Source organism: Populus trichocarpa, chromosome 8 (genome assembly GCF_000002775.5).
Source record: "Populus trichocarpa isolate Nisqually-1 chromosome 8, P.trichocarpa_v4.1, whole genome shotgun sequence".
Taxonomy (NCBI): Eukaryota; Viridiplantae; Streptophyta; class Magnoliopsida; order Malpighiales; family Salicaceae; genus Populus; species Populus trichocarpa.
Window position 1 is genome coordinate 7,386,756 of NC_037292.2, and position 24,998 is coordinate 7,411,753.

Consider the following 24,998-nt stretch of genomic DNA (forward strand, 5'->3'; position numbering starts at 1 on the left):
GAAAGACAGTACGATGGATAGATATGGCCTAAGAAGTTCTGGCTAGGAGATTGGGTTTTAAGCGGGACCAGTGTGACCCCTCCAATCTTTCCTGGGAACTTGCTTAGTGGAAGGATTATCCATACGGTACTATTTTCGTATATATAACAGTTTGTAATGAAACGGTTGAAGACTAGCAGGATGACGGCACAAGGGAACAATTGGGTTCCGTATGTTCAAGGATCTGATGGAGTGGTGATTTCTCTAAAGAAGTTAGATTCGGTGACTGTGATTTCTCAAGGGGAGAATTGATGAAGACCCTGATAATGGAAGAGAAATACAGCAAGGGGATAAAGATTGGCACCCTATTTTGACTTGGACAGGTGTTATGACAGGATGAGCTGCTGTCAAACATAAGCAAGGAATAGGGAGAAATTCTGGAGAATAGAAATTGCACGAGGGCACACAGAGATTGTGCAGGAGTACCCGTAGGAGGTACTATAATGAGACAACAGGTGCAAGGAGAAGAAATGTTCCCAGATGAAGCTCAGAGCAGAGACTGTTAAAGTTTGTACAACAAGAAGTCTCTTGTGCTCTTGATGAAGACAACAAGCGAAGACCTTTCCAATGCATGCAATGATGGAAAGAGAGCTGTTGTAGAAGCACTTAATTGAGGGGGTGCAAACGTCTGTGATGAAAGGCGACCGCCTATGATGAAAGGCGAAGACACCAAAGTGAGTTGGTGTAGGTGGAGCTGTCAAACAGAAAGACACAGAAGCTCCAAACATAGAAATCGAGGTGGAGGATTGCGAGGAGTATACCGCAAGTTTCTCTTTCTATGTAATCAGTGGCAGTAATCTCTCCCATAGTGCACATGATGGTAGAGAATTTTTGGAGCCACTTTGAAGCATCTCAGCTGAAGGAGGATGCGACCGCCTATGAAAGGCGAAGACACCTTAGAGAAGGTGTGAGGGCCATGAAAGGAGCCCCAAATCAGACCGCCCCATGACAACGGGCGAAGACACCTTAGAGAAGGTGTGAGGGCCATGAAAGGAGCCCCAAATCAGACCGCCCCATGACAACGGGTGAAGACACCTTAGAGAAGGTGTGTGGGCCGTGATAGGAGCCCCGAATCAGACCGCCCCATGACAACGGGCGAAGACACCTTAGAGAAGGTGTATGGGCCACGATAGGAGCCCAAGTTCAGAACAACCCCAGAGCCAATGTGATAGCTAGATATGAGTGGACAGATGGATAGCCAATGAAGTGGCTATGATGAGTATGGAGACAGATGCAGGATTGACTTTCATGGATATTGCCCTCATGCTAAAGATCAATGAGCTAGAAGACATTTGCCTTGGACAATAAGTGTGTGACTTGTGGAGCATTAAGACGCGACTGCTATGAAGGAGCAGAGGGCATGCGCAGGTTCCCGGAACAAGTTGACTCTTGTTAAGGTGGTGAGCTCAGTGAAGGCATTGTAATACTCGGTATCAAGACATATATGGATCAACCTTTAATGGGCTGCCCCCATAGGTGAAGGTGGAGAGCTACCTAGACTCTTGAGACTAAGAGCGAGAGACTCACGGAGAAGTAAGGCGTGGTTCCTAGGATGGAACAGAGGGCAGACGCAACTCCTGGATGAGTAGACTCTTGGAAGAGTGGTGAGCTCGTGATCATATTGAGATACTCAGATAATGACTGTCGCACTTGGGAATATTCCGTTTGAGGGAGTGTTGTAAGCCTTGGTGTAAGGCTTGATGATTCATTCCGGACCGAGCATGGTTGATACGCTCGAAGGGGAATGTTGTGTCCCAGAGACAAGCGTTAACACTCTTCAGATGTGATGTGGCAGACCATCTGGTTGTAGTGATCCTTTTGTGTGAGAAAAGGTGTGCTTTGGTGACTCTGGTGATTGAAAGGTTTGGCGAATACCTGTAAACTCGACCACATATGCTCTTGGAATGGTAAGCTTGGAAGAGCTGCAAGATGTAAGCCTGTGCTGAAGAAGCAAGAGGATAGTTGCCCCACATGAATGGCAAAGGGGGTGATTGTTGGGTTGTTGCCATTGCATGTACAGCAAATGGTTGGCACCAACCATTGACTATTGGCAGCCACTTCTTCAATGGTTAGGCAACCTACCATGCCTAACCTTGCAGCCATGTTTGACAGCAGAACAAGTGGAGCAGCACCATGGATGCCTATAAAAGAGGCATGATCTTAGAGAGCAAAGAGAGAGTAAACGTGAGTGTGTGCAAGAGAGTGGAGAGAAAGAGAGCTGCAATGGCAGCAAAGCTGCTGCCATTGCAGCAGTTAAGAGCTGGGAGTTGAGAGAGTGAAGTGATCCTCCTCCTCCATATATGTTGTAATCCTTTCTCTATATATCTCAATAATATAGACTCTCCCGTGGATGTAGGCGGTTTTGCCGAACCACGTTAAATATTGTGTCCCAGTGTGCCTATCCCTCCGTTGAGCAACTATCAGTACACCCCCGGTCCGCGCATGGGGGAGCCGGAAACCCCAACAGCATCCACTCTAGCCTCGCAAACGCGTATTTGCTGAGGTTGTGACTGAGAGTTGCTGCGGTGGTTGGTGGTTCGTGTGCATGGATTGCACTACCATAACGGCCCAAAAACATGACAAGGCCTCCTCTCTGATCTCTCTCTTTTTCTTATTTTAATGTTTTTCCATTTGGTAGTCTTTCGTTTCTTCTCTTTTTTACCTTAGAAAAGTATTCTTTTGATGTAAGGAATTGTCTTACAAGTATCATCTTGAAAGCATATTATCTATACAAAATTAATTATCATCCACTGATTATTCAGCTTGAGAATACACAGAGTCGCGAAAACATTACAGATAACTAAAAAAAGTATACGAAGATCATAAAAGATATCAAATTGAGATGATACGAAGATAATATTGAAATTTAAGTTACATAGATATGGGCGCTCGCGAGCAGTGTTCATGTTACTTCACTGTCATTTTCCTAGTCTAGAATCTCTAGATATATAGAGATTTATTCCCTGCAATGTTCCGCCAAGGTAGACACAGGCAATTGGACTTGTCTCTCTATTCACGTGCTTCTCTCTCTCATGTGCTCCACATACTTAGAGAGAGAGGGGGGGGTAAATCTGTACTTAACAAACAAATCAATCTATCTTAGATTCATTATAGATGTATAAGCATTTATTCAACCTACCTGCATGCTGATTCCTTCGTATGGGAATCTGAATATTGCAATAAAAGTCTATAAAACGTCAAAAGCGAGGTACTCAAGATGCATTTATAAGTAAAATAAATTGAATTTGAACTCATTGATATAATTGACAGTATAAAATCAGTTATATAGTAAGTTTAAATTTGGTTATATATATATATATATATATATATATATATATATATATATATATATAGAGTTCAAATACTGAAAATTAAAGAAAATCCTTGCTTGTAAATGTATTTGTGAGGGTAAAACTTCAGAGGAATAATTTAGTTGGTTTACAGATATCGTTAATGTTGGGGGGGGGAAACAAAACAAAGGAAATGAAAACGGGGCCCTGGATTGTATGTAGCTAAAAGGCTGGTTTCCTTATTGGGCTAGGATACTGGGCTCGTTCTTAGCGTGAGGTTGAATAACTAGGCCCCTATATGAAGTGTCACTAAAGCCCAAGATCCCTTCCTTTATTTTGAAACATTAGTTTGTTTTTGCGGCATGTTGGGAGGGGATGAGTTTTTTAAAATTTATTTTTTGGATATTGGTATATTAAAATGATTTTAAAATATAAAAAATTGTAGGAAAAATAAAAAAAAATTACATAGCAGAAAGAAACAATTACATGTACACACGGTTAAAACAGCATGTGAACAAATGAAATCATTCGTTGAGCCCTAACCAAAGAAAGAAACCAAGAAAGGTCCAGGCTAGTGCAGCTTTTATGGAATGCATGTGTATTCTGCAATGGTCAGTCTCCCCCCAGAAATTCCGTAAATGCCACCACACACATCATTCCCTGCTCTGCCCCCAGCAAATGATCACAAAAAAACAGTCCAGCTGGGATTTCCATGTGGCGACTTCCTATAGGCTGGTTAAATGGCTAGGGACATCATTGGATGCTAAATCTAAAGGTTTTGCTTCCTAACCAGTTTAAATCCCACAAAATGTCACGAGCGTAAATGCCAAGAAAGAAAAGGCACACCCACCAGCCCCAAACTACTGTCGCTCTACCACCCACGAACTCTCTCTCTCTCTCTCTCTCCCCCCGCCCTTTTCCACTCTTATGTGTCCCCCTTTTACGTTGGAGTTAAATTATAGCTCTAGTCCCTGTAATTAACAGAAGTAATCGATTAGTCCTCGTAGTCTCATAAACCGAATAATCAATTTCTCTGTTTTGAATCTGTTTCTGATTCAGTCTCTTTGTCAATTTTATGTTGTTTTTTCAATCGAATCTTATTGCTTCTCAAGATAGAAGCCTGCCCATTAATCATAAGAACTATGTTGATGTTGTTAGATGCAGTGCCTCATATAGCACTCTTACGTACATAAACAATGACTTTGTTTTTTTTATGAAAAATGTAATAAAGAAAAGAGTGGTGGAAAGAGAGAGAAATTCGTTCAAGGAAGAAGGGATTTTGAGGAGAAATTACTGCATGGAGGGTGATTAAAGCTGATTAAGATACTGTTAAATTGTTTGTGATACTATCCAAACTAATTAATCACTCCAAGACAACTACAGGGATCGAGTTACAGCCAATTATTCCCAGTGCCATAAAAGTTGCAGCTGTTAAAAAAAAAAAAAACAGCAGCGGCAGCAACAGGCACCAGTTTAATTATGGTACGGTCATTTAAATCCAAACAACGCGTCTGCTTTCCTCTCTCTCACGGACACAACACACACACAGAGCTGCACAGCACAATGGTGTCTCTCTCCCTCCTCTTCCACCTCCTTTTACTCGCCTTCGTGGATCTCTCCACCTCCACGACGGAATACCTTAAACTCCCATTACTCCACAAAACACCATTTCCTACCCCACTCCAATCCCTCTCTTCAGACCTCCAACGTCTCTCTCTTCTCCATCACAGCCACCACCGCCACCAAAACCACCGTCGAACCTCCTCCAAATCCCCCTTGATGTCCGGAGCTTCCTCCGGCTCTGGCCAATACTTTGTCTCCATCCGCCTTGGCTCCCCACCTCAAACCCTCCTCCTCGTTGCAGATACCGGGAGCGACCTCACTTGGGTTAGATGCTCTGCTTGCAAGACTAACTGCTCCATCCACCCGCCCGGATCCACATTCCTCGCTCGCCATTCAACCACCTTCTCCCCAACTCACTGTTTCAGCTCACTGTGTCAGCTCGTCCCTCAACCCAACCCCAATCCCTGCAACCACACTCGCCTTCACAGCACCTGTAGATACGAGTACGTCTACTCTGATGGGTCCAAAACTTCTGGGTTCTTTTCCAAAGAAACCACGACCTTAAATACAAGCTCCGGTAGAGAAATGAAGCTGAAGAGCATCGCATTCGGGTGCGGGTTTCATGCTTCGGGTCCGAGTCTCATCGGGTCGAGTTTTAATGGGGCCAGTGGTGTAATGGGCTTAGGCCGGGGGCCCATCTCGTTTGCTTCTCAGTTGGGCCGTCGATTTGGTCGCAGCTTCTCTTATTGCCTGTTGGATTATACTCTCTCGCCTCCTCCAACCAGCTATCTCATGATCGGCGACGTCGTTTCCACTAAGAAGGATAATAAAAGCATGATGAGCTTCACGCCGTTGTTAATTAACCCTGAAGCCCCCACCTTTTACTACATTTCCATTAAAGGAGTGTTTGTTGACGGTGTAAAACTACATATTGACCCTTCTGTGTGGTCACTCGACGAGTTAGGTAACGGCGGGACAGTTATTGACTCAGGGACGACGTTAACTTTCTTAACAGAGCCAGCTTACCGTGAGATATTATCGGCGTTTAAGCGTGAAGTGAAGCTACCGAGTCCAACTCCAGGGGGTGCGTCCACTCAGAGTGGTTTTGATCTTTGTGTGAACGTGACGGGCGTGTCAAGACCGAGATTTCCAAGACTGAGTTTGGAACTCGGTGGTGAGTCGTTGTATTCGCCGCCGCCAAGGAACTATTTTATAGATATAAGCGAGGGAATCAAGTGTTTGGCGATTCAACCCGTTGAGGCGGAGAGTGGTAGGTTTTCGGTGATTGGGAATCTGATGCAACAAGGATTTTTGTTGGAGTTTGATAGGGGCAAATCTCGGCTCGGTTTTTCACGTCGCGGTTGTGCTGTCTCGTGATGCGAAACGGGGTCATTTTCGTTTCGTAATTCTTCCCTTTCCTTTTTCTTTTTCAGAGAAATTTGTGATCAACTGTCGTTAAATACTACCCCCTAATATTAATTATCGTTTTTAGATATTATGCGATTTTATTTTTATTTTTATTTTTATTTTTATTTTTTTGTCTATTTAAAATGGGTTGTCAATGTTTCCTCCTTTACGAAGTCAGGCTAATGGTGAGAAAAAAAAAAGATTTTTCATATAATGCAGTTTTTTTTATGTAAGAATTGTGCCTGTTACACTCTCTAACATGAACAGCGAATATGATTTTAAAGTTTATTTTATTTTGAAATAAATTTTTTATTTTAAAATTTTTATTTTTAACTTTAATAATTTGGATATATTAAAAAATTAATATAAATTAATAATATTTTTAAAATACAAAAATAAATTACCTAAAGAATATTAGATACAGATACAAGGAACAGTGTCTACTGGTGAAAGGATAGCCTCATTTCAAGAATCAATTACAGACAAACAGAACTTAAAACTAAAGTAAAGAAAATAAGTAAAAAACTAATAATGAATAAAAATACTATCTAAAAGCTTGATTGTTTTTATATTTTTTAAAAAATTTAAATTTTTTTTATCTTTTTATTTACTTAAAATAAATTTTCTTGGTGCTTTGATTTTGATGCACTAATGTTAATAATAAATTTTAAAAAATTAATATATTTTTAAATAAAAAAATTCCTTGAAAAATAACAAAAAAAATAACCAGGATTCTAATGCATGAGTTTTGTTCCAGCATGTCGAAATTAAAATCTAGCTATTTTTCTGCGATTATAATTCAACTTGGATTCTTTGCCAACAGACTTAAAAAAAATCGAACAATCCAATTCAGCTATAATTTTAATTAATAACTTTGCGACCTCGAACATTTGCACCTTTTTCAAACAAAATTCATATACATGGTATAAACCCAAAACTATATTTCCATTCAAATGATATCGAACATGATATCCTAGAAATTCCTATATATGGTGTAAATTATTGTTTGCATTTTGCACGGTTCAAAATTGATTGGCGAGTTATGTTTGGTATTGTGATAGCTTTTGTGGTTGTGATTTGAAAAAAAAATGTTTTATAAAAAGTACTTTTAGTTGAGGTTGGGTTGTTAAAATATATGTTTGGTTAAAATTGAGGTTAAACAAAAAGTTGTTTAATGTGTTTGGTTAAAAATACTTTTAAAATTGAAGTTATAAAATAACTAAAAAAGATATATATTAATATCGATGGTTTTTAATTTCAATATTGTAGATTTAACTACTGCTATTACATCATGAAATAAACAATACTTTATATAAAATATTTTTTATTGTTCAATTAAACTATTTGTAATTCCATCACGTACGAAATTCATCCGACAAGAACTGTAGTTTTCATAGCTTCCTAATCGTACAACAACATAAAGTAAAATATCATCAAAACAAAATTGAGATTGCAATCAAATTCTGTAACTGTTATGTCATCATGCGATCTCCTTCTATGTAATTTTGAAGCGCCATTGATTAATGTTAAACACTGATTTTTTTAATAAACACAATATTTGAAAAATATTTTTTGGATATTTTTATTTTACTATGTCGGACCAGTCTAGCACATTTAAGTTTGGGTAAGACCGGTCTGACCATAAACAGTGGAGAGCAGCCCAAATGAAGGAGAAGGGGAAGAGCAGTGTGGCGGTGATGGACTGAGGGGCGGTGGAAATGTCGGAGGTCAGTCACTCTTCATTGTTCACGTTGTCACTCTCCATTGTTTACATGCAACGTGAACACTGGAGAGTAGCCCAAACAAAGGAGAAGGGGAAGGGGAAGAGCAGCGCGACGGTGACGGACTGAGGAACGGTGTAAACTCCGGAGGTCGGTCACTCTTCACTGTTCACGTTGTAGGTGAACAGTAGACAATGAATTAATTCACTCTCTATTGTTCGCGTTGCAGAATAGTGGAGATTGCAGAAGACAGCGAAGGAGAAGAAGATGAAGGGGAAGAGCAGCGCAATGATGGGAACAACGGAGGCTAATGGTGAAAAGGAGCTGCTCTCCATTGATGGACGACGATCCTTTTTTTTTTCTCTGTTTTTGCTCTTCTTTTTCTCTTTATCTTGCGGCTTCATGTCTACAAAAATAAACAAAGTAGAAACGTAACATTGTGAAAAGCATGTAGAAATAGCTTCTATGTTTTGGTGGTGGGGTGGATGGTGAGTTTCGAGGAAATATAAAACGACTATGTTTTGAATATTGGAATGTTACTGAAATGGCAAATAAAATGATTTCACGACTACTCATGTTGTCCTATTACCAAAATTTATGCATTATAACAGACTTTTTAAGAAAAAGAAGGATGATCATTTTATCTTCTCACGTGCAATACTTTGTGAGAAAATTACGGTAGAAATACCATGTTTCATTTTGGATTGAAAAAGTAAAATTATTATTTTGTTATTCTAAAAAAATTGAATTTTTATTAGGGGTAATATGATATTTTCACAATATTCACAATTCATTGTAGGATTAACTGAGAATAACTTGATTTTTTATATATATTCATGCATAGTATAAATACTTAATTGTCCTTTAAAGTAAAAATATTATTGAACTTGAATTCATGAGCGTTTTCACAATTTAATTTTCACAATTTAATTTTTCATTACAAAGTTTAATGATTGTGTTGCCATTAAAATCAACACTTCTCTAGCTTGTCTCCAGGGGTTTATTTGCACTTTCATTTTGTTTTTTTTTTTTAATAATCATATGGTATGAGTGTCAATTTAATATTTTAATAAATATAAAAAATATAAAATAAATAGTTGACAAGGATGTTAAACATGCTAGCAAGTAATTTTCCCCATTACTTTCAAGCACCAAGGACACCAACTTATACCGGTAAAAAATAGTCTTTAAAGATCTATAGATAATAATTAAAATATGTACAAGCTAATCCGAATATTTTACGTAAATAAAAAAATAATCTTTGCAGGTGTTTTTAAAACCATCAAGATGAGACTAACCTCCTAGTGTGGCGTAATTTCATTTGATTGGGTGCCACTTAGCTTTTTTTTTTTTTTTTCCTCCTCAATTTATGCACCCGACTTTTAAAAAAATTCACAATAATCCTAGATTAAGCTTTTTTAGATAGTATACATAGAGTTCTTTACTTCTTAATATCTTCATAATTTTTTTAAGGTTATAAAAAAATGATATAATTCAAGGCATGATACGGGCCAAGAATCTAGTTAGTAAATAACATGCAAGATGTTTATATTTAATATATGCACTGCTGGGCTACAAGAAAGTTTCACAGTTGAATAATCGCGTGAAATGGTGATATTTTTCGGTACTTGTTTAAACATATTTTAAAAAAAATAAGTAAAATGTCATTCTTTAAACTCTACCACGTAAAAGCAAAGCAACGGTACCTGTTATGTAAAAAAAAATACTTGTTTAATTAAAATATTTATTTAATTAAAATACATGAAAGCTAATTCGAATATTCATATTAATCTAATAATAATAATAAAAATACCTGTTGTATTCTAAAATAGATGTGTTTTGCTTTAAAAATGAAAACGGTGATTAATAAATAAAGTAGCGCTTTTAAATAAGAAAACAATTGTGCTGTAGATATCCAACAATCTCGTGATTGTCCCTTTCGAGCTAAACAAGATGTCCATAACACTTTAACGGTACTATTTTCCAAATATCTCTCTCTTCTTGTGTTTTTATTTATTTTTATTTTTTTTATTTGAAGGCACTGAAGAGCAATATTCCTAGACAAGTCATGCAACTGTGCTGACCAAAGCTAACAACGACAGCAGCACGGCGTGGTCAGTGCTGGTTTATTGTTTTAAATTATTTTTTATATTTTTAAAATTATTTTAAAATATTAATATTAAAAATAAATTTTAAAAAATATCATTTCAATATATTTTTAAATAAAAAATATTTTAAAAAACAACCACCATAACAATCTTAAAATACTATGTATATAACACAACTTCTGTTTTTATTTTTAGATATTTTTAAAAAATATTTTTTATTTAAAAAATTATTAAATTGATATTTGTATAATATTTTTTATATTTTTTATATATTAAATTAAGTAGATGCTCATGATTCAGAGATCCGTTATTGAACTGAACTTTTTTTCTTCTTTAGTTAACATCAAACTGTCAAGTGTAAAGTAAAAGGTATATTCCTTTTTTTTACTGGACTGTTAGCAATATTTCATAATACTGGGCAAGCAAGTACATGTTTTTTTTTTTTTTAATAATAATTACGAGAAGTAAATTTGGTGGTCAAGTAGATTGACTCCCATCCCTGTTGAATTTTTTGAATTCATTTTTTTTAATATACCAGGTATATTTAAAAGAACGTGCATTTAATATTGTTTTAAGAAATTAATCTCTATTAATATACAATTAACTTAAGGATAATTTTCAATTAAAATATTTTGATGCATTTCATTAGAAATAGCCACTGACTAATCAAAAAGTGTAAAGCAGTCGGCTTCCAAAGATAATCTCTTGTGACGGGTTAATCTATTTGGAAATTGATTGTGGTTATTTTTTAAAATGTTTTTTGTGTTGAAATATATTAAAATGATATTTTTTATTTTTTAAAAATTATTTTTAAAATCAATGTATCAAAACGATCTAAAATATACAAAAAAAATTAAATTTTAAAATTAATTTTTAACATAAAAAAAATTTAATTTTTTTTAAAACATAAATACAATCATGTTTCCACTAGCTCATGTCACATTAATTAGTTCAGTAGCTTCCGTACTGTTCACATTACAATCATAGAGCCAGTTATTAGAAATTGCATTAGCTTGTATAGAAAATAGTTTGAATCATAAAGATTTTTCGCCACAATAACGGAATTAAGTTTTTTTTTTTTAAAAAAAAAATTCCTACTTCACCTTCAGATTTTACTGTCAATTCCGGATTGCGGTATAAATAATGGTTAATTTTTTTAGTTAAAATTATTTTTTATTTTTAAAATTATTTTGATATGTTTATGTTAAAAATAAATTTTAAAAAATAAAAAAATATATTATTTTAATATATTTTTTTAATAAAAAAACTTTTTTAAAAAATTATTATCATACTCTCAAAAACACTGAATCTCAAGCGACATGTGAGGATACATCCCCAGTTCTTATACTTGTTTGTAATTAATACTGGCATTGTCCCAACTATAAATGTAAAACGCAGATGTTTCTTCTTTTCTAGGTTGTAACTCCCCTTTAATGTGATTTTCTCTACTTGATGGACCAACAAGTAAATTGATTTGGTTCACATGGCCTGTGGATTGAGGATACCAAGCAGTGAATGTCAGAATTAAATAATAACGAACATATCATAGTAGATGCACAAGTTAATCCCGATACTTAAGGTCCTTCATCTAGAACGATAGATTTTATCAATTAATTACTATATTTCTCTGTAATCTAGATGGCAGGATAAATCGAACCCCCACCCTTCCCTGTCTAAAATAAACATTATGAACATGAAGTGTTTTGGTAATATATACGGTACGATACTTTTCAATTAAAAATATATTTTATTAGATTTTTTTTTAATTTTTCATATGAATACATTAAAACCATAAAATAAATAACACCTGAAAAAACATATATATGGTTTGAATGCACTTCTAAACGCAGTCCAGTCGGGATTCCAGAGATAGAAATGACTTGTTTCAGGTTGATTGGATTTGATTTGGTTATTATTTAGTTTGATCAATGCAAGGAGTCTGCGTCCTGGAGAGATAGCTTCATAAATCTAACATCCATGGCACAGAGTTATTGCATTTCAGGAGAAACGGGGGGCTAATAAAGAAGAGAGAGTTGAGAGAGGATGGACAACGGGAGCAGGATCCGGGACTCCATAGATATCATGTGACAGGAATTACTGAAGCCGGAGTGATGCCCCCATCTTGACAGCTGGTTCTGTACTCGTTTTAGCTGCCATGGCTGCTCCCCATCGTTTAATTCCAGCTTTATTGTTTCGCGGTGGAGATGGGCCATTGAATGGGGGCGTGGAGACTATATCTTATCTCCTATGTGTACGGTAGTTCTTTTTAATGCCGTCATTGTCACGCGATGAACCCATGATTCCATGACATGAGAGCTTGTGTGAATGATCTTGGTTACAGATCCCTTGTGTGTTCTTGATCAGCCTACTTGCCACGTTCCAGTGCTACACCCTTCCCCAATTATACCAGCAACAGTTGCATTTTTCTCGAAAAAATAACATGCTCAATTGGACACTTTTATAATTTAATGAAACAAAATCTTGATCAAAGTTAAATTACATGCTCAATTCGAATATATCTGGCTAATTTTAATGTCATTTTATTAATTGAAGTTTTTGTATGAAAGATCACAAAAACTGAAAAATTCGATAACACTTTTGTCTTTCTACATTTGTTTTGTTAGTGATTCCTGTCGTAACCATTTTGTGACTCTCTTTTCTTTCAAGCCAATACATAATGCTTGAGAGCTAATCACAAACCAAGTAAAGCCCGTTTTAAAAGCCTTACACTAATTACTGAAGCCCAACAAATTAAAACTTAAAAAATATGTTGGCTCAAAAAACTGTCTGCACGAGGATTTTATATATTCTGTTAGAAATTTAGCCCATATGCAATACAAAGGCCATATCCATAGGAAAGCAACGTGGATTTGGGTCCCCACATCATTCCCTAAAAAACAAATAAAAGGAAAAACAAAACGAAGAAAGAAAATATAACGGAGACTCAACATTAACAAAATCTCAAGATATGCCAGTAGGATAAATTAGTTGAAGGCAAATGGTTGATGTGCATACTTTAATAGCAGGATCACCCCGTATTTGACATGTTCAAGTAAAGACTTAATTCAATTGACAAATTAATGTGTATCTGTGCTTACTTTTTTTTAAAAAAATACAAGTACCTAGCAAATTCACATGCTTTAATTCAACTACATTGCAGTACTAGCTTAAGAGCATATCCATTGATCGTTAGTGATTAGCCGTAGAATAATAAAATCCCTCATAAATCTAAATGGCAAATTCAGAGACTTGAAATATACATCATTACATCAGGGATGCCGAGTTAGCTAGTCTATATAAAGTTATTTCCTGTATAGACAACTAACATGTATAGTGTAGTCTATCTTACCTGTTTACATGAATCAAGCATTTCTAATCCCATCTTCTCAAGGCTGGTTTCAGTGGTAACCTGTAAATCATAAAAAGAATTGATTAAAAAAAACATAGTAGTTCATGCATCAGTCAAGGAAAATTGGAAGGGAAATAAATTAACTGCAGAACCTAACTGCACCTGATGTGAGAATGGCAAGGTCCTACGAGCTGGACTTCCTATTTTCTCAAAACCCAGTTGCTTTGATGGTACAAACCATCAAACTCAACTAACTCTCGCTCTGAAGATATCAATGCAAATTGCAAGCTACAGAATATAAATGAGATTTAAAGCATCAATTTTCTTAATAAACTATGGAATTTCAAGGACAGAAAGCATAATCATTGCAATTGAAAATACATTCAGAGCCCACTTCTGTAGCTCTTCCTCTTAATTGAGATTAAAAACGAGCACCAAGTATTCTACATTCGAAGACGAAGTTAGAAATCTGAGAATTTTAATCCAGTGTCAAAAATATTTAGTGTTTCACCCCTTCATAAACATGAAAAAATTTCACAGTAATTAAACGTGTTTCAATAAATGAAAACTAACCCCTGATAGGACAATTCTAAACAAATCTGCTTACCAAAGAACTGATTAAGATAATAACAAAATTTCTTCATAAAAAATGAAGACACCTTCAATCAGGTTATTATTTTAATATTTTTCAGCTTGTTTCCTAATTGAAAGATGACGTATTATCCAAATTACTCTTGTAGCTCTATTCAATCTCATCTTACCCATGCAGTGCTTTTCACAATATAAATCACAAGCTTGCCAAAAAAATTAATAATATTCTATGTGAATCACTACAAGCAATGTATAACATGGCAAAATCAATCAGTTAATACCTGACTGAGAAGCGAGGAGCAGAGCAGGTATACAGTCTCCTTCCAGTGTGATCCTAAACGCAGCAGATGCTTGTTCTACTTCTTACTTGGCCATGATTGTTTCTAAATCCTGGATAACTACCTTGTGCTAAGCACTACACCGGTTCAAAATAATCCAGTCCATTGCAGCAAGCAGTTTGAGTGCTCGTCAAAAAAATAAAATTGAAGAGAAAGAGGATGGGGATGAGAGAAATTAACGAGATCCGTACCTTCCGCGGCTTTTGAGTCACGTTCAGAATCTCCAATCAGTTATATCAATCAAAGCCCAAAGATAAAAGAATTTTTAGAGGATTGGGGATTTAATTTGATTTTCTTAGAAAACAAAGAGAACTTAAAGAAAATTAAATAAGAATTAGACGAGTGTAGATGGAGATTTAGTTATTGCATACAATTGTGTTTTTAATTTTTTTTTAAATTTTAAATTAATTTTTTATATGTTTTTTTATATTTATTAATTTCAAAAATAAATTTTTAAAAAATATTTTTAAGTAAAAATTATTTTTAACACGTTATCAAACAAATAGTGAATATTTATTATTTATAATTTTTTTAATACTTTTTTCTTAGCGGGATGTATAGTTTTAATATTCGAGGTGGTATGAAACTTGAAGTAGCAACAAAGTATTTTATATGAAAACCTGATATATATATATATATATATATATTATGTTATTGGTTTATTGTTTATATGGGTTTTGGGCTGTGAAATGACTGATATGGAGGGATGCTATATCATTCAACCCCCAGGAGCTATTAGGGATGGACTTGAACGACACGTCGTTTACGGGACCGGACCTGGACTAGGCTGGCCCGCTGGCCTATGCTATCTATTGGGCCGGTTTTGGATTTCGGTTTCGGCTATGTGTTATTCTTCACTTTCTTTGTTTTTCATAACAGTTGAAACTAAAATTTACATTTACATTTACTTTTTTTTTTTTTTAAAGTAGCACTAGGATTTAATAGAAAAGATATCTTTTTCTTCTTTGCTTTTTTACTTTTTGAATAATAATTAAACCTAATTAAAACAATAGCATTTTTAATATTCTCTTTCCTAAATAATATAAATAAATCTACAGAAACCAACACAGTTTCACATGATTATTTTTTGAAAAAAGAAGTAGCTGGAACGATAGGTTCATTTTTTTGTGTGTGTTTGCAAGTTTGGCTCAGAGCTTCCATGGAAATATAACTCGTGTCTTGTTATATAAGCATGTTACTAAAAGATTTACGCAGAAATAGCTTTGCTTACACTAAAAAAATTAAGAGTCTTTCTAACATGGTATTACAAGCAGCTAGCGCAAACATTTTTTTTTTTATAAAAAAAATCACTCATCTATGAGAAAAAAGGAAGGATAAAAGGCCTTAACAAGACATATCCAGCATGCGAACTTGTAATTAGTTTATCCAATAAAATGATTATATAAATTTAAAAAAGAAATAAATGGCTGTCCATAAAAAGAAAAAAAAAGAAAGAAATATGTTAGGTGTGACCCTTATAATTCAGGTATTCAAGGTCACCGGCCCGCTTAAGAGCATGCCTGGTTTAATGGCAGTAAATATTTTTTATTTAAAAATATATTGAAATAATATATATTTTTTATTTTTTAAAATTTATTTTTAACAATAATAAATTAAAATAATATGAAAACTTTAAAAAAATAAAGCGACGACTAACAAAAAGGTTACACAGTAGTTTTCCAGTTCCCTTTATTTTAAATCAGTGTTGGGTCCAGCTAATTAATTTCATTAATATTGGTTAAAAAAGAAAGTTCAACAGTGAAGATGATAATGGAATGATTACTCAATTACTTAAATATTAATTGTCATTCAGCAATCAATGGAAAAGGTTTAAAACGCTTTCCCAACACATGAGAGAATTCGTTTCAGTCAACATATATGGTCTTCTACCTGCTTATTATTCATAACTAGTTTGATTCCCATATTTCAACTAGCTACATCTTGCTTTAATTAAGCTTCTTCCGTTTGATCTCATATGATTTAGTGGGACTGATCAGCTTACCTTTCGGCTTTGGAAAAATGATGATCAGACCATTTTCTGTACTTGCAAGTGAAAGAGACGTATGGGGGTGAAAGGTATAATTGAGTGCACTGTCCCGCTTTGGGGACACAATTCCTTGAAAATACGGGTGTTATTTTTGACTCTGGAAGAGAAAAGGGAGTGGTAATATATCTCCTACCAGACAACGAAATATACCTTGTTCATCCATGATTAGGGCAACTTGTGTTATCACTCGATTATTGTCAAAAGAAGAAGAAGAAGAAGAAGAAGCTTGTGTTACTAAGGCATGCTAGAGAAGTTTGAATTTTGTGAGATCTTGAGGGAATGCTTTAATTAGATTCTATTTGGTCCCATGGAAAGATCTTCCTGGCTTAAAGCCAGAAACTCTTTTTTTTTTTTTTTTTGACCGTCCAAAACCTGTTAGTCATGTAGACTATTTTGATCCTTCTCTACTTTTTTCAAGGACATAAAGATCTAATACTTACTAGCTAGTGGCATGCATTGTGATTCCTAGTCTAGGTCCACTACCACTAGTACTCTTCTTTGATGTCTTGTTAGGCTTGATTTAAATTGACATTCTCGCCGGTTTCTTTCTTTTCTCTTCTTTCCCTTTTTATAAAAAAACAAGAAGAAGATGAAAATCTCTGTTTAATTGTTTGGTAACGGTTCTTTTACTGTTCTCAAATTCCAAGTTGGTGGATGGGGAGTCAAGACTTGTTTTTTTTTTTTTGATGCAACAAGACTTCTCTAGTTGAGGCTCGCATAATGTTATAGTAGCACAGGTTCGTGGCAGTAAACTTTATGGAAAAGTTTACTGATAAATTTGAAAGCTGATTTTTTTAGCAGCAAGGAACCAGGCTTTGAGTCACTTCATCGTGTTTCCTGCTCTAATTACTCTTATTGAACCTTTCTGAGCTATGTGTATACAATTGTACAGACATATACTTACGTGCATGAAAGTGCTTTTTGGAACGCCTGATTATCTAGCATAGCGCTGGTAAGTGGTAACCTTTGCTTGAGATGTTACCGCTAGCTGTTTCAAGCGAGTGGAAATAAAACGAATCAGCAAAAAATAAATAAAAACTGAAGTAAACCTGAATAAAAAAGGTGAGATTTCCCGGGTTCGATTTCATGAATCTACCTGCTCGTGGCTTCAAATGTAAGAGGGACTATAAATACATAACCTTTTGAAGACCCCGATAAGCTTGGTGAGAATCCATTTAACCCTTTAGTGGAAGGCATGAGTGCCCATTTGTCTTGTGCATTACAAAAAGTTTTGTACTGGGAAACTGGTGTGATAGATGGAGAGTTGAGAAAGGGAAATTCACGGGCCAGTTGGGGTGTAAAAGTGAGTACAGTAGCTAGTGTAAAGTGAGTACAGTAGCTAGAACAAGGAGTAAACCAACCATGTGTGTAATAATTCTAAAATAAAAAGAAAACCCGTCTCTAAGAGTTGGAGAGAATTATTATGTACTAAAGATTTTACGTATCTTTGCCATGCTTGGTGCCACCAAAACTTACAGGACTTTTAATTTCATCAGTAAGATTGCGGGACAAACTGTATACTATTAACTTGCTGTCGGAGCTCACACAATATTCTCAGTTCGAACCATAAATTAGTTTGGGAACTTCTAAAGAGCAAGCTGGGGCTTGTCCAGCTGTTTAATTTCGTCCTGAAACCTAGGGTTTCTCTTCAATAAAAATTAATTTCTTAATTAACTCTATTAATCTATCAACGTCGTCTTGTATAATTATATCCTATCCAAATTGAACCGATCGAGCACTGTCAAAACCTGGAGCTAACTGTAATGAAAACGGGAAAAAAATATGAAGTTTTACAGCCCTTTTATTTTATTTTATTTATTTTCCCAATCAAAAATAATATTTAGTAGGATGATTAGTGTATGTCCCATGTTTAAATTATTTAAAAACATTTGACGGACCACACGTCTTGGATCATAAGGGATATTCAAGGACATTATAGCTTGTTAATGAACCTGAGCGTTCAATTATTGCTGTGATTCTTGACATCCCAACTTCTTATGAGCAACGGTCCACAAAAGTTGGTATAATCGAGGTGCATATGATTAGTGTCATATAAATATAACCTGGCTTAGGCTGCGGAAAGAATCTAGCACATACTTTGATTTCATTTATTCTAATGGAGTGGTAGGTAAAAACTAGTTGAATAATATGTTTAGTGTAATTTATAATGTAAATTATGGAGAGGATCTTCGACACCCCTGTTATTAATAAGTACATAAACTAGACGTTTAGGTTTTGATACCATAATATTAGAGTCGAGCTTGTTTAATTTATCTTTTTATGCTAGCTTTGAATTAGTGTCAGGTCTGAATAACTTCTTTAAAAGTAGTATTATTGGTGTTGATATAAAAGATCAGATTTGTGATTACACGACTAGAATTCTTTGATGCAAGCAAGAAGATCTTCTTTTCAAATATCTAAGTCTTCCTATTGGTGCAAGCTCATGTAGAACATCGAAGTGGAAACTATATTCCATAACATCAACTCTACATTGGCTTTATGGAAGGGTAGATTTTTATCCATTGGAGGTAGGTTGTGCTTAATTAAATCAGTTCTAAGTAACTTGTCCATTTACTATTTGTCTTTGTTCCTTATGCTATGACAGCAGCAACACTTGAAAAGAAATTGCGATCCTTCTTGTGGTCGGGGAAAGAGGAAGGTAATAAGTTATGTAATGTTAGATGATTGATAATTGTTCGTCCTAAAAGTGCGTGGTCTTGGGATTGATAACTTGTCCATTTACACCAATCTGTTAGTTGCTAATGATAAAATGATCTAATTTTAGCTTGATGCTTGGATTGTTAATGGTAGTTTGGAAAATCAATTTTCTATCCTTTTCAATTTATCCAATGATAAAGAAGCAAGCCTTCACAAGATAAGAGTTTAGGATAGATACAAATGGATTGATAATATGTACTTGAATGAGTTCAGTGTATAATTAATCAAAATCAAAAAATATTGAGTCTAATAATTTATTTGGGTTTAATATTTAACTGAATCTAAAAATATTAAGTCTAGAAATAAACCAGACTCATGTCATCTAGGTTTGATATTTTACTCATTCCAAGGATGCCTTTGTCCTTTTAAATAAGTATTTATACTGGAAAATAAAATTTTAAAAGACGATGGTCTGCAACCTGAATAGATCTTATAATTAAGGCTTCGATTTTTCTTCCTCTTGTTTTGGTTTGTGACTTGGCATGATATGGTAAGAGACGGGGGAATCATTGGTGCCAAATGCGAATGAATTCAAACAGCACTCATCATCACAAGCCAAAAGGCCCTTCTACGCTAAGGCAAAGATGAAGGAGAAGCATGAGCACTAATGTCTTGAGGAACAAACGTCATGATAGGGTGGGATTGATGTCATCATAACCCCACAAAAAGGGATGTCTCGTGGGTTATGTTAGTGGGTGGTGCAGCTATCATCGGAAGTTTGAATAAGCTACTTAAAAAAACACCACATTATAAAAAATGTGTGATATTACAAAAGATGAAAAGTATATAAAAGAAATGGGGACCAGAGCAACCATGCGTGACTACATTGGATCCAAAAAATACTAAAAGCCCTTCTCTGAGTTTTCCTATCCCTAGCAAATAGTAACACAATATGGAAGAAAGTAGTGGCTACTGGCCGCTAGTGACAGGCCTGAAGAGGTAAAGAGTGTTTTCTTCCGTACCTAAGAAGTAGCTAGGGAATGAAGATAAAGCAATTAACCAAAAGGAGGCATTAGGAAAGGGCTTGCTGATGGCTGGTCTGTGATGGGATTTATTCATTTTTTTAATATATATGTTCTTCTAACTGTTATTAAAAAGAAGCCGATTTAGAATATAACAGTTAAGAAAAGAAAAAAAAATCTCTTCCTCGGTATCTTGCTCCAGACTATTTGTGTTGAAAAGGGAAATGAAAGGCTGGTTGCTTGTATGATTTTTGTGTTTACTTTTCTGAGACCCAGGCTGCTTATTTGACTGAGTAATTACCCCGACCTTGCAGGTCGAGTGCACAGAAACATTACATTATATTTTGTGTTTTCGTTCTTGCTCTTTTTAACGTGAACCCATTATGGTTCAACAGAAGGATTGAACCTCTTTAGGCCCAACCAGCTTGAAGCCAGTGGCAGCAAAAAATTGGAGCTCGTGGCATAGGATAAAGAGACAGCAGTGAGTGATTAGAAGCTGATCTAGATTGGCGTGCCCACGCATTTAAAAAGTGATTAGAAACATCTATTATTCCATCGTGCTTCTGGCGTTTGAAAGTTATAATTGAGAAATGTTACCACCAGCAACAACTAACACAGTTTACATTTGTACTCCAATTAAACAAATCTCATTTTGAGACATAAATATGGGATTAATGTTGGACAATGGACAGTGATGATATATCGCACTCACTCAAGCAATATACCTCCAAAAATATAGTAAAGAAATCAAACCATGAACTCATGAGAAGCTCAACAACGCCAAACAAAATCTTTTAACCAACTAGAGTATATAATATAGCAAACCTGATCAGACCCTAAGATTCCCTGTAATGGACTCTAGGTAAATGAAACCTAGATAAATCATTAGTCCAATTAGTATTATTATCTTCTAAGAACTGAAATCCTTGTAATCTTATAAAGGATGCTCTGAATTTTTCCTCAAACAAAACACAGTGATGTGGATACATTACACAAGTTGATACACACACACATATGAAAAGGAAATGCAGCTGCAGCCACTCAAGGACTGTAAGAAGAGAACTGAAGCACATAGCAACTTTCTTTTCCAAAATGCCCCAGCGAAAAGGAGCCACCCTGACCCGGCCCCATTTATCACTATCAAAATATACAGGTACCCTAATATTCTCCTACACCTACCAGAACTGAAAAGGGCTCCTCTAAATTTCAAAAGGACCGATAACAGCTATGAATATACATGTAACTGAAACCAAGAACCTTATGGAGTGGAGAGCAAACCTAGCTAGACAGAGAAGGAAAGAGATGGAGTGTGATCGAAGACACAATGATTACGTGGTCTTGGGGAAGCAGAAAGGGTGGCGTGGAAATATGGAAGAACGTGGGAGGCTTGACCGGTCGAGGTAATTAATCAAAGTTATAAAGTCATGAGCTAGCCTCAAAAAATTACTACTCCTAATTAATCTGTAGTACTACAAATTAATAAAGTTTAATTGCCAAAAAAAGAAAAAAGAGCACAGGGTTTACACACACACACACACAGAGCTAAGCCTTTTATCATGATGATACTATCAGCCTTTTTGCTTATCAAAAAAAAAAAAAAACTATCAGCCTTTTCGGTCTTTGGTCGGTCGACAATCTGTGTTAACCACTGTGTTTGTTTTTGTGTTTCCCATCTCCCCCCCACTCACTCAGTCACTCTCTCTAATTAACTGCACTTGCACAGAGTGTAATTATACAGTTTGAACCAATCACAAAGCAACAAAATAATGATATTTTACATGGGCCGGGGCTATATATTACATTGTGTATAAAATAAATAAATAAATAAAGAGATATCCCCACGCCCACCCCAGATGGCTACAGAGATTGGATGGATGGATGGATGGAGAATGCCGTAAGAAGAAAGGAAAGGAGACTTAGCAGTACTTACAGAGTCTATATATTTAGAGTGGTGGGAGAGAGAAAGAGGAGCAGATCAGCACAGAAGTAGAGCATAAAACAACGAAGGAACCAAAAAGATACCAACAAAACACCAAAGAAAAAGGAAAGCTTACATAGTTGAAGTTTAGAATAAAAAGGGTCATCACCACACCCTTTCCACAAAGGCTGTTCCATCCAAAAGAAAACCTACCCAATTGAAAGAGATATTGAGAGTCATTCATTTTGATATATAGAGAGAGAAGCCTGAAACTTGCTTTCTTTCTTCGGCTTTTCCCTTACCATCTCCACCACCACCAAAGATAAAAGAGTCTAGATTACTGAAAATCAGTACAGAATTAAGGTCTGTCTCTATTTCCTTGTGTTCTCTTTTTGCTTCTTCTCCCAATTGAAAAGTAAACTCAGTACAACCCCCCCCCCCCCCTCATATATCTCCACAGCTAGAAGGAAGTGATCCATATGATTACAATTTCATAGCAATAGAATTTTCCATCTTTTTTTTTTCTTTTTTACTGTAGAGTGACAGAGAGAGATATGTGTGGACTTAAAGAAGAAGACCAAGAAGAGCAAACAATCCATAACCTCCAAAACTACCAAGAGCAGCTACTTTTTCAATACCACCAACAAATGCAACAGCACCACCAACAACAAAGCAGTGATATCTATGGAGGAGCACGAGGATCAGGATTGATTTTCCCTGAAGTTTCACCGATCTTACCATGGCCTCTCCCTCCAGCCCACTCTTTTAACCCAGATCACTTCACTTCAAATCACCCAGTTCGTGACCATGACCCATTTCTTATCCCTCCTCCAATACCTTCCTCATATGGGGGTTTATTCAATAGAAGATCTCCTTCCCTTCAGTTTGCTTATGATGGTACATCAAGTGATCATCTTAGGATTATATCTGAAACTCTTGGACCAGTGGTTCAACCCGGTTCAGCTCCTTTCGGGTTGCAAGCTGAGTTGAGCAACATGACTGCTCAAGAAATCATGGATGCTAAGGCTCTTGCTGCTTCTAAGAGTCACAGTGAGGCTGAGAGGAGAAGAAGAGAGAGAATCAACAACCACCTTGCCAAGCTACGTAGTTTACTACCCAGCACGACCAAAGTAAGTATCATAGTATATCATCACCAAATTTTGAAAACCTACACAGAAGTGTTAAATTAACATATGAAATATCAAACCCTTAAATAAAACAGCATGCTCTTCTTTTATATATTAAAAAATGCATAATTATGTAGTGTCATTTTGTTTTGTGGTAAAACAAGTAGTTTTTTCTTTTAAAGATGTCTTTCAATCTTGCTGAAGATTCTAGTTAGATGGCTGGTCTGATAATATAGATGCCACCAAAACATAATATATTCACTTTTTAGATATAAGAAAGGCAGTTACATTTTTTCTTGGTTAGCTTATCCTTTTGTTTTCATCCTTTGAATACTGCTACGTCCTATTGTTTTTTCTTTTCTTAATTTTGGTGTATTCTCCTTCTGGGACTTGTGCTAGTTCCGAGGAAAGAAAAGAAAAACTAAAAGGGAATAAGCGTTAATGTCGCTAAGTTGATATGATAAAGAGGAACCAAAGAGATGTTGAAAAGCTTCCATGGAAATTTCTTGCCGGTTACCAGACAAAGCAATTAAGTGGAGAATGAAAAGATATAAAGACAGACAAAACTAGCATTCTTGTCAGTCACTTATAGATACCCCGTGCCCTAATCCTCTTTCAAAACCCCACACCATTAGTGAAACCTACTTTCATGCCTGCCTGAGTCATGCATCAAAAGAACGAATAAAAACTTCATATCCCCAAAGTATCTCTTCTTTTCAAACACCGAAAGACAGTTAATTTTTACATGTAATAATTTATGTTTGCTTGCCCTTCAACCTACAAAATGATCATTATAGCTTGATTCCTTTTCTTTTAATTCATGTTTTTTATGAGTAAAGTACAAACTTTAACGTGCATGAAACTGATTCTTTTCCTTTGTTTGTGGCCCAGACAGACAAAGCTTCACTGCTAGCAGAAGTGATCCAACATGTTAAAGAGTTAAAACGCCAGACTTCTTTGATAGCCGAAACAAGTCCAGTACCAACAGAAATGGATGAGCTAACAGTGGATACAGCTGATGAAGATGGTAAGTTTGTGCTCAAAGCATCGCTTTGCTGCGAAGATAGGTCTGATCTCTTGCCTGACCTAATAAAAACCTTGAAAGCTTTGCGTTTAAGAACACTAAAAGCTGAGATCACGACACTTGGTGGACGTGTAAAGAATGTTTTGTTCATTGCTGGTGAAGAAGATTCATCAAGTGATAGCAATGATCATCAACAGCAACAGCAACCACTGCAATATTCTATAAGCTCAATTCAAGAAGCACTGAAATCGGTTATGGAGAAGACAGGTGGTGACGAGTCTTCTTCAGGAAGTGTTAAGAGACAAAGAACCAATATCAATGTCCTTCAACAACAACACAGGTCTCTATAATTTTACTAAGAGACCATGAGTACCTTTCCTGGTTTTTTTTTTTTTTTCCTTGTGGGTGTGTCTTTTTTGGTGTGTTTTGTGTAGTTTTTACCGGTGAACAAAGAGGCAATGACGGTATATTGGTGTGTATTTTCGGACTTACATCACTACATAATATGGTGTACGTAGAGAAGAGAGAATGGATATATTGCGGGCTGGTGCCTGGTGGGGTTACCTTTCCATTTTGTTGTCGGATGTTAGTGCAGAGAGAGAAAAGGGGTGGGTGGGTAGAAATCACACAAGGAGGAGAAGGGCAAGCACTAGACAACAAAGAAATGGTGGCAGAAAGGAGGATGGATATATGTATTAAGTTGTATTCAAATTAATCAGGATCAAAGAGGAAGCTAGCCCACATATATTTTCTACCATGGGTACTTTTAATATAAGGTTTCTCTTCCTACGAAAAA

General features: G+C 35.7%; 2 protein-coding genes and 1 long non-coding RNA gene across 6 annotated transcripts; 2 read left to right on the forward strand and 1 right to left on the reverse strand.

The window, feature by feature from the left end:
• Window positions 1-4,776: 4,776 nt before the first annotated feature.
• Window positions 4,777-6,385, forward strand: LOC7488337 (aspartyl protease family protein 2). Its single transcript, XM_002311396.4, has one exon. The coding sequence runs from the start codon at window positions 4,809-4,811 to the stop codon at window positions 6,267-6,269; it is 1,461 nt and encodes a 486-aa protein (XP_002311432.4). The 5' UTR covers window positions 4,777-4,808; the 3' UTR covers window positions 6,270-6,385.
• Window positions 6,386-11,954: 5,569 nt separating this feature from the next.
• On the reverse strand, window positions 11,955-14,805 carry LOC112328421 (uncharacterized). 3 transcript variants are annotated; one of them, XR_002983316.2, is made up of 4 exons: window positions 14,598-14,779; window positions 14,350-14,483; window positions 13,640-13,765; window positions 11,955-13,537 (listed from the first exon to the last, which is right to left on the reverse strand). It is a non-coding gene; the product is annotated as an uncharacterized LOC112328421 (long non-coding RNA). The 3 variants fall into 3 exon arrangements; XR_002983315.2 differs by having other exon boundaries at window positions 13,640-13,920; window positions 14,350-14,805; XR_002983314.2 differs by having other exon boundaries at window positions 14,350-14,768.
• Window positions 14,806-22,020: 7,215 nt separating this feature from the next.
• On the forward strand, window positions 22,021-24,998 carry LOC7483926 (transcription factor bHLH30). Of its 2 annotated transcripts, XM_024606192.2 has the most exons (3): window positions 22,021-22,414; window positions 22,590-23,181; window positions 24,070-24,998. In XM_024606192.2, the coding sequence occupies exons 2-3, from the start codon at window positions 22,606-22,608 to the stop codon at window positions 24,550-24,552; spliced, it is 1,059 nt and encodes a 352-aa protein (XP_024461960.1). In that variant the 5' UTR covers window positions 22,021-22,414; window positions 22,590-22,605; the 3' UTR covers window positions 24,553-24,998. The 2 variants fall into 2 exon arrangements, with proteins under 2 accessions (XP_024461960.1, XP_002311433.1); XM_002311397.4 differs by having other exon boundaries at window positions 22,024-23,181.

What these genes read in the sequence shown, in the direction of transcription:
- LOC7483926 (XM_024606192.2), top strand. Translation starts at nt 22,606, where the DNA reads ATGTGTGGACTTAAAGAAGAAGACCAAGAAGAGCAAACAATCCATAAC. An exon ending in TACTACCCAGCACGACCAAA is followed by an intron (nt 23,182 to 24,069) that starts GTAAGTATCATA and finishes TTTGTGGCCCAG; the next exon opens with ACAGACAAAGCTTCACTGCT.
- LOC7488337 (XM_002311396.4), top strand. Translation starts at nt 4,809, where the DNA reads ATGGTACGGTCATTTAAATCCAAACAACGCGTCTGCTTTCCTCTCTCT.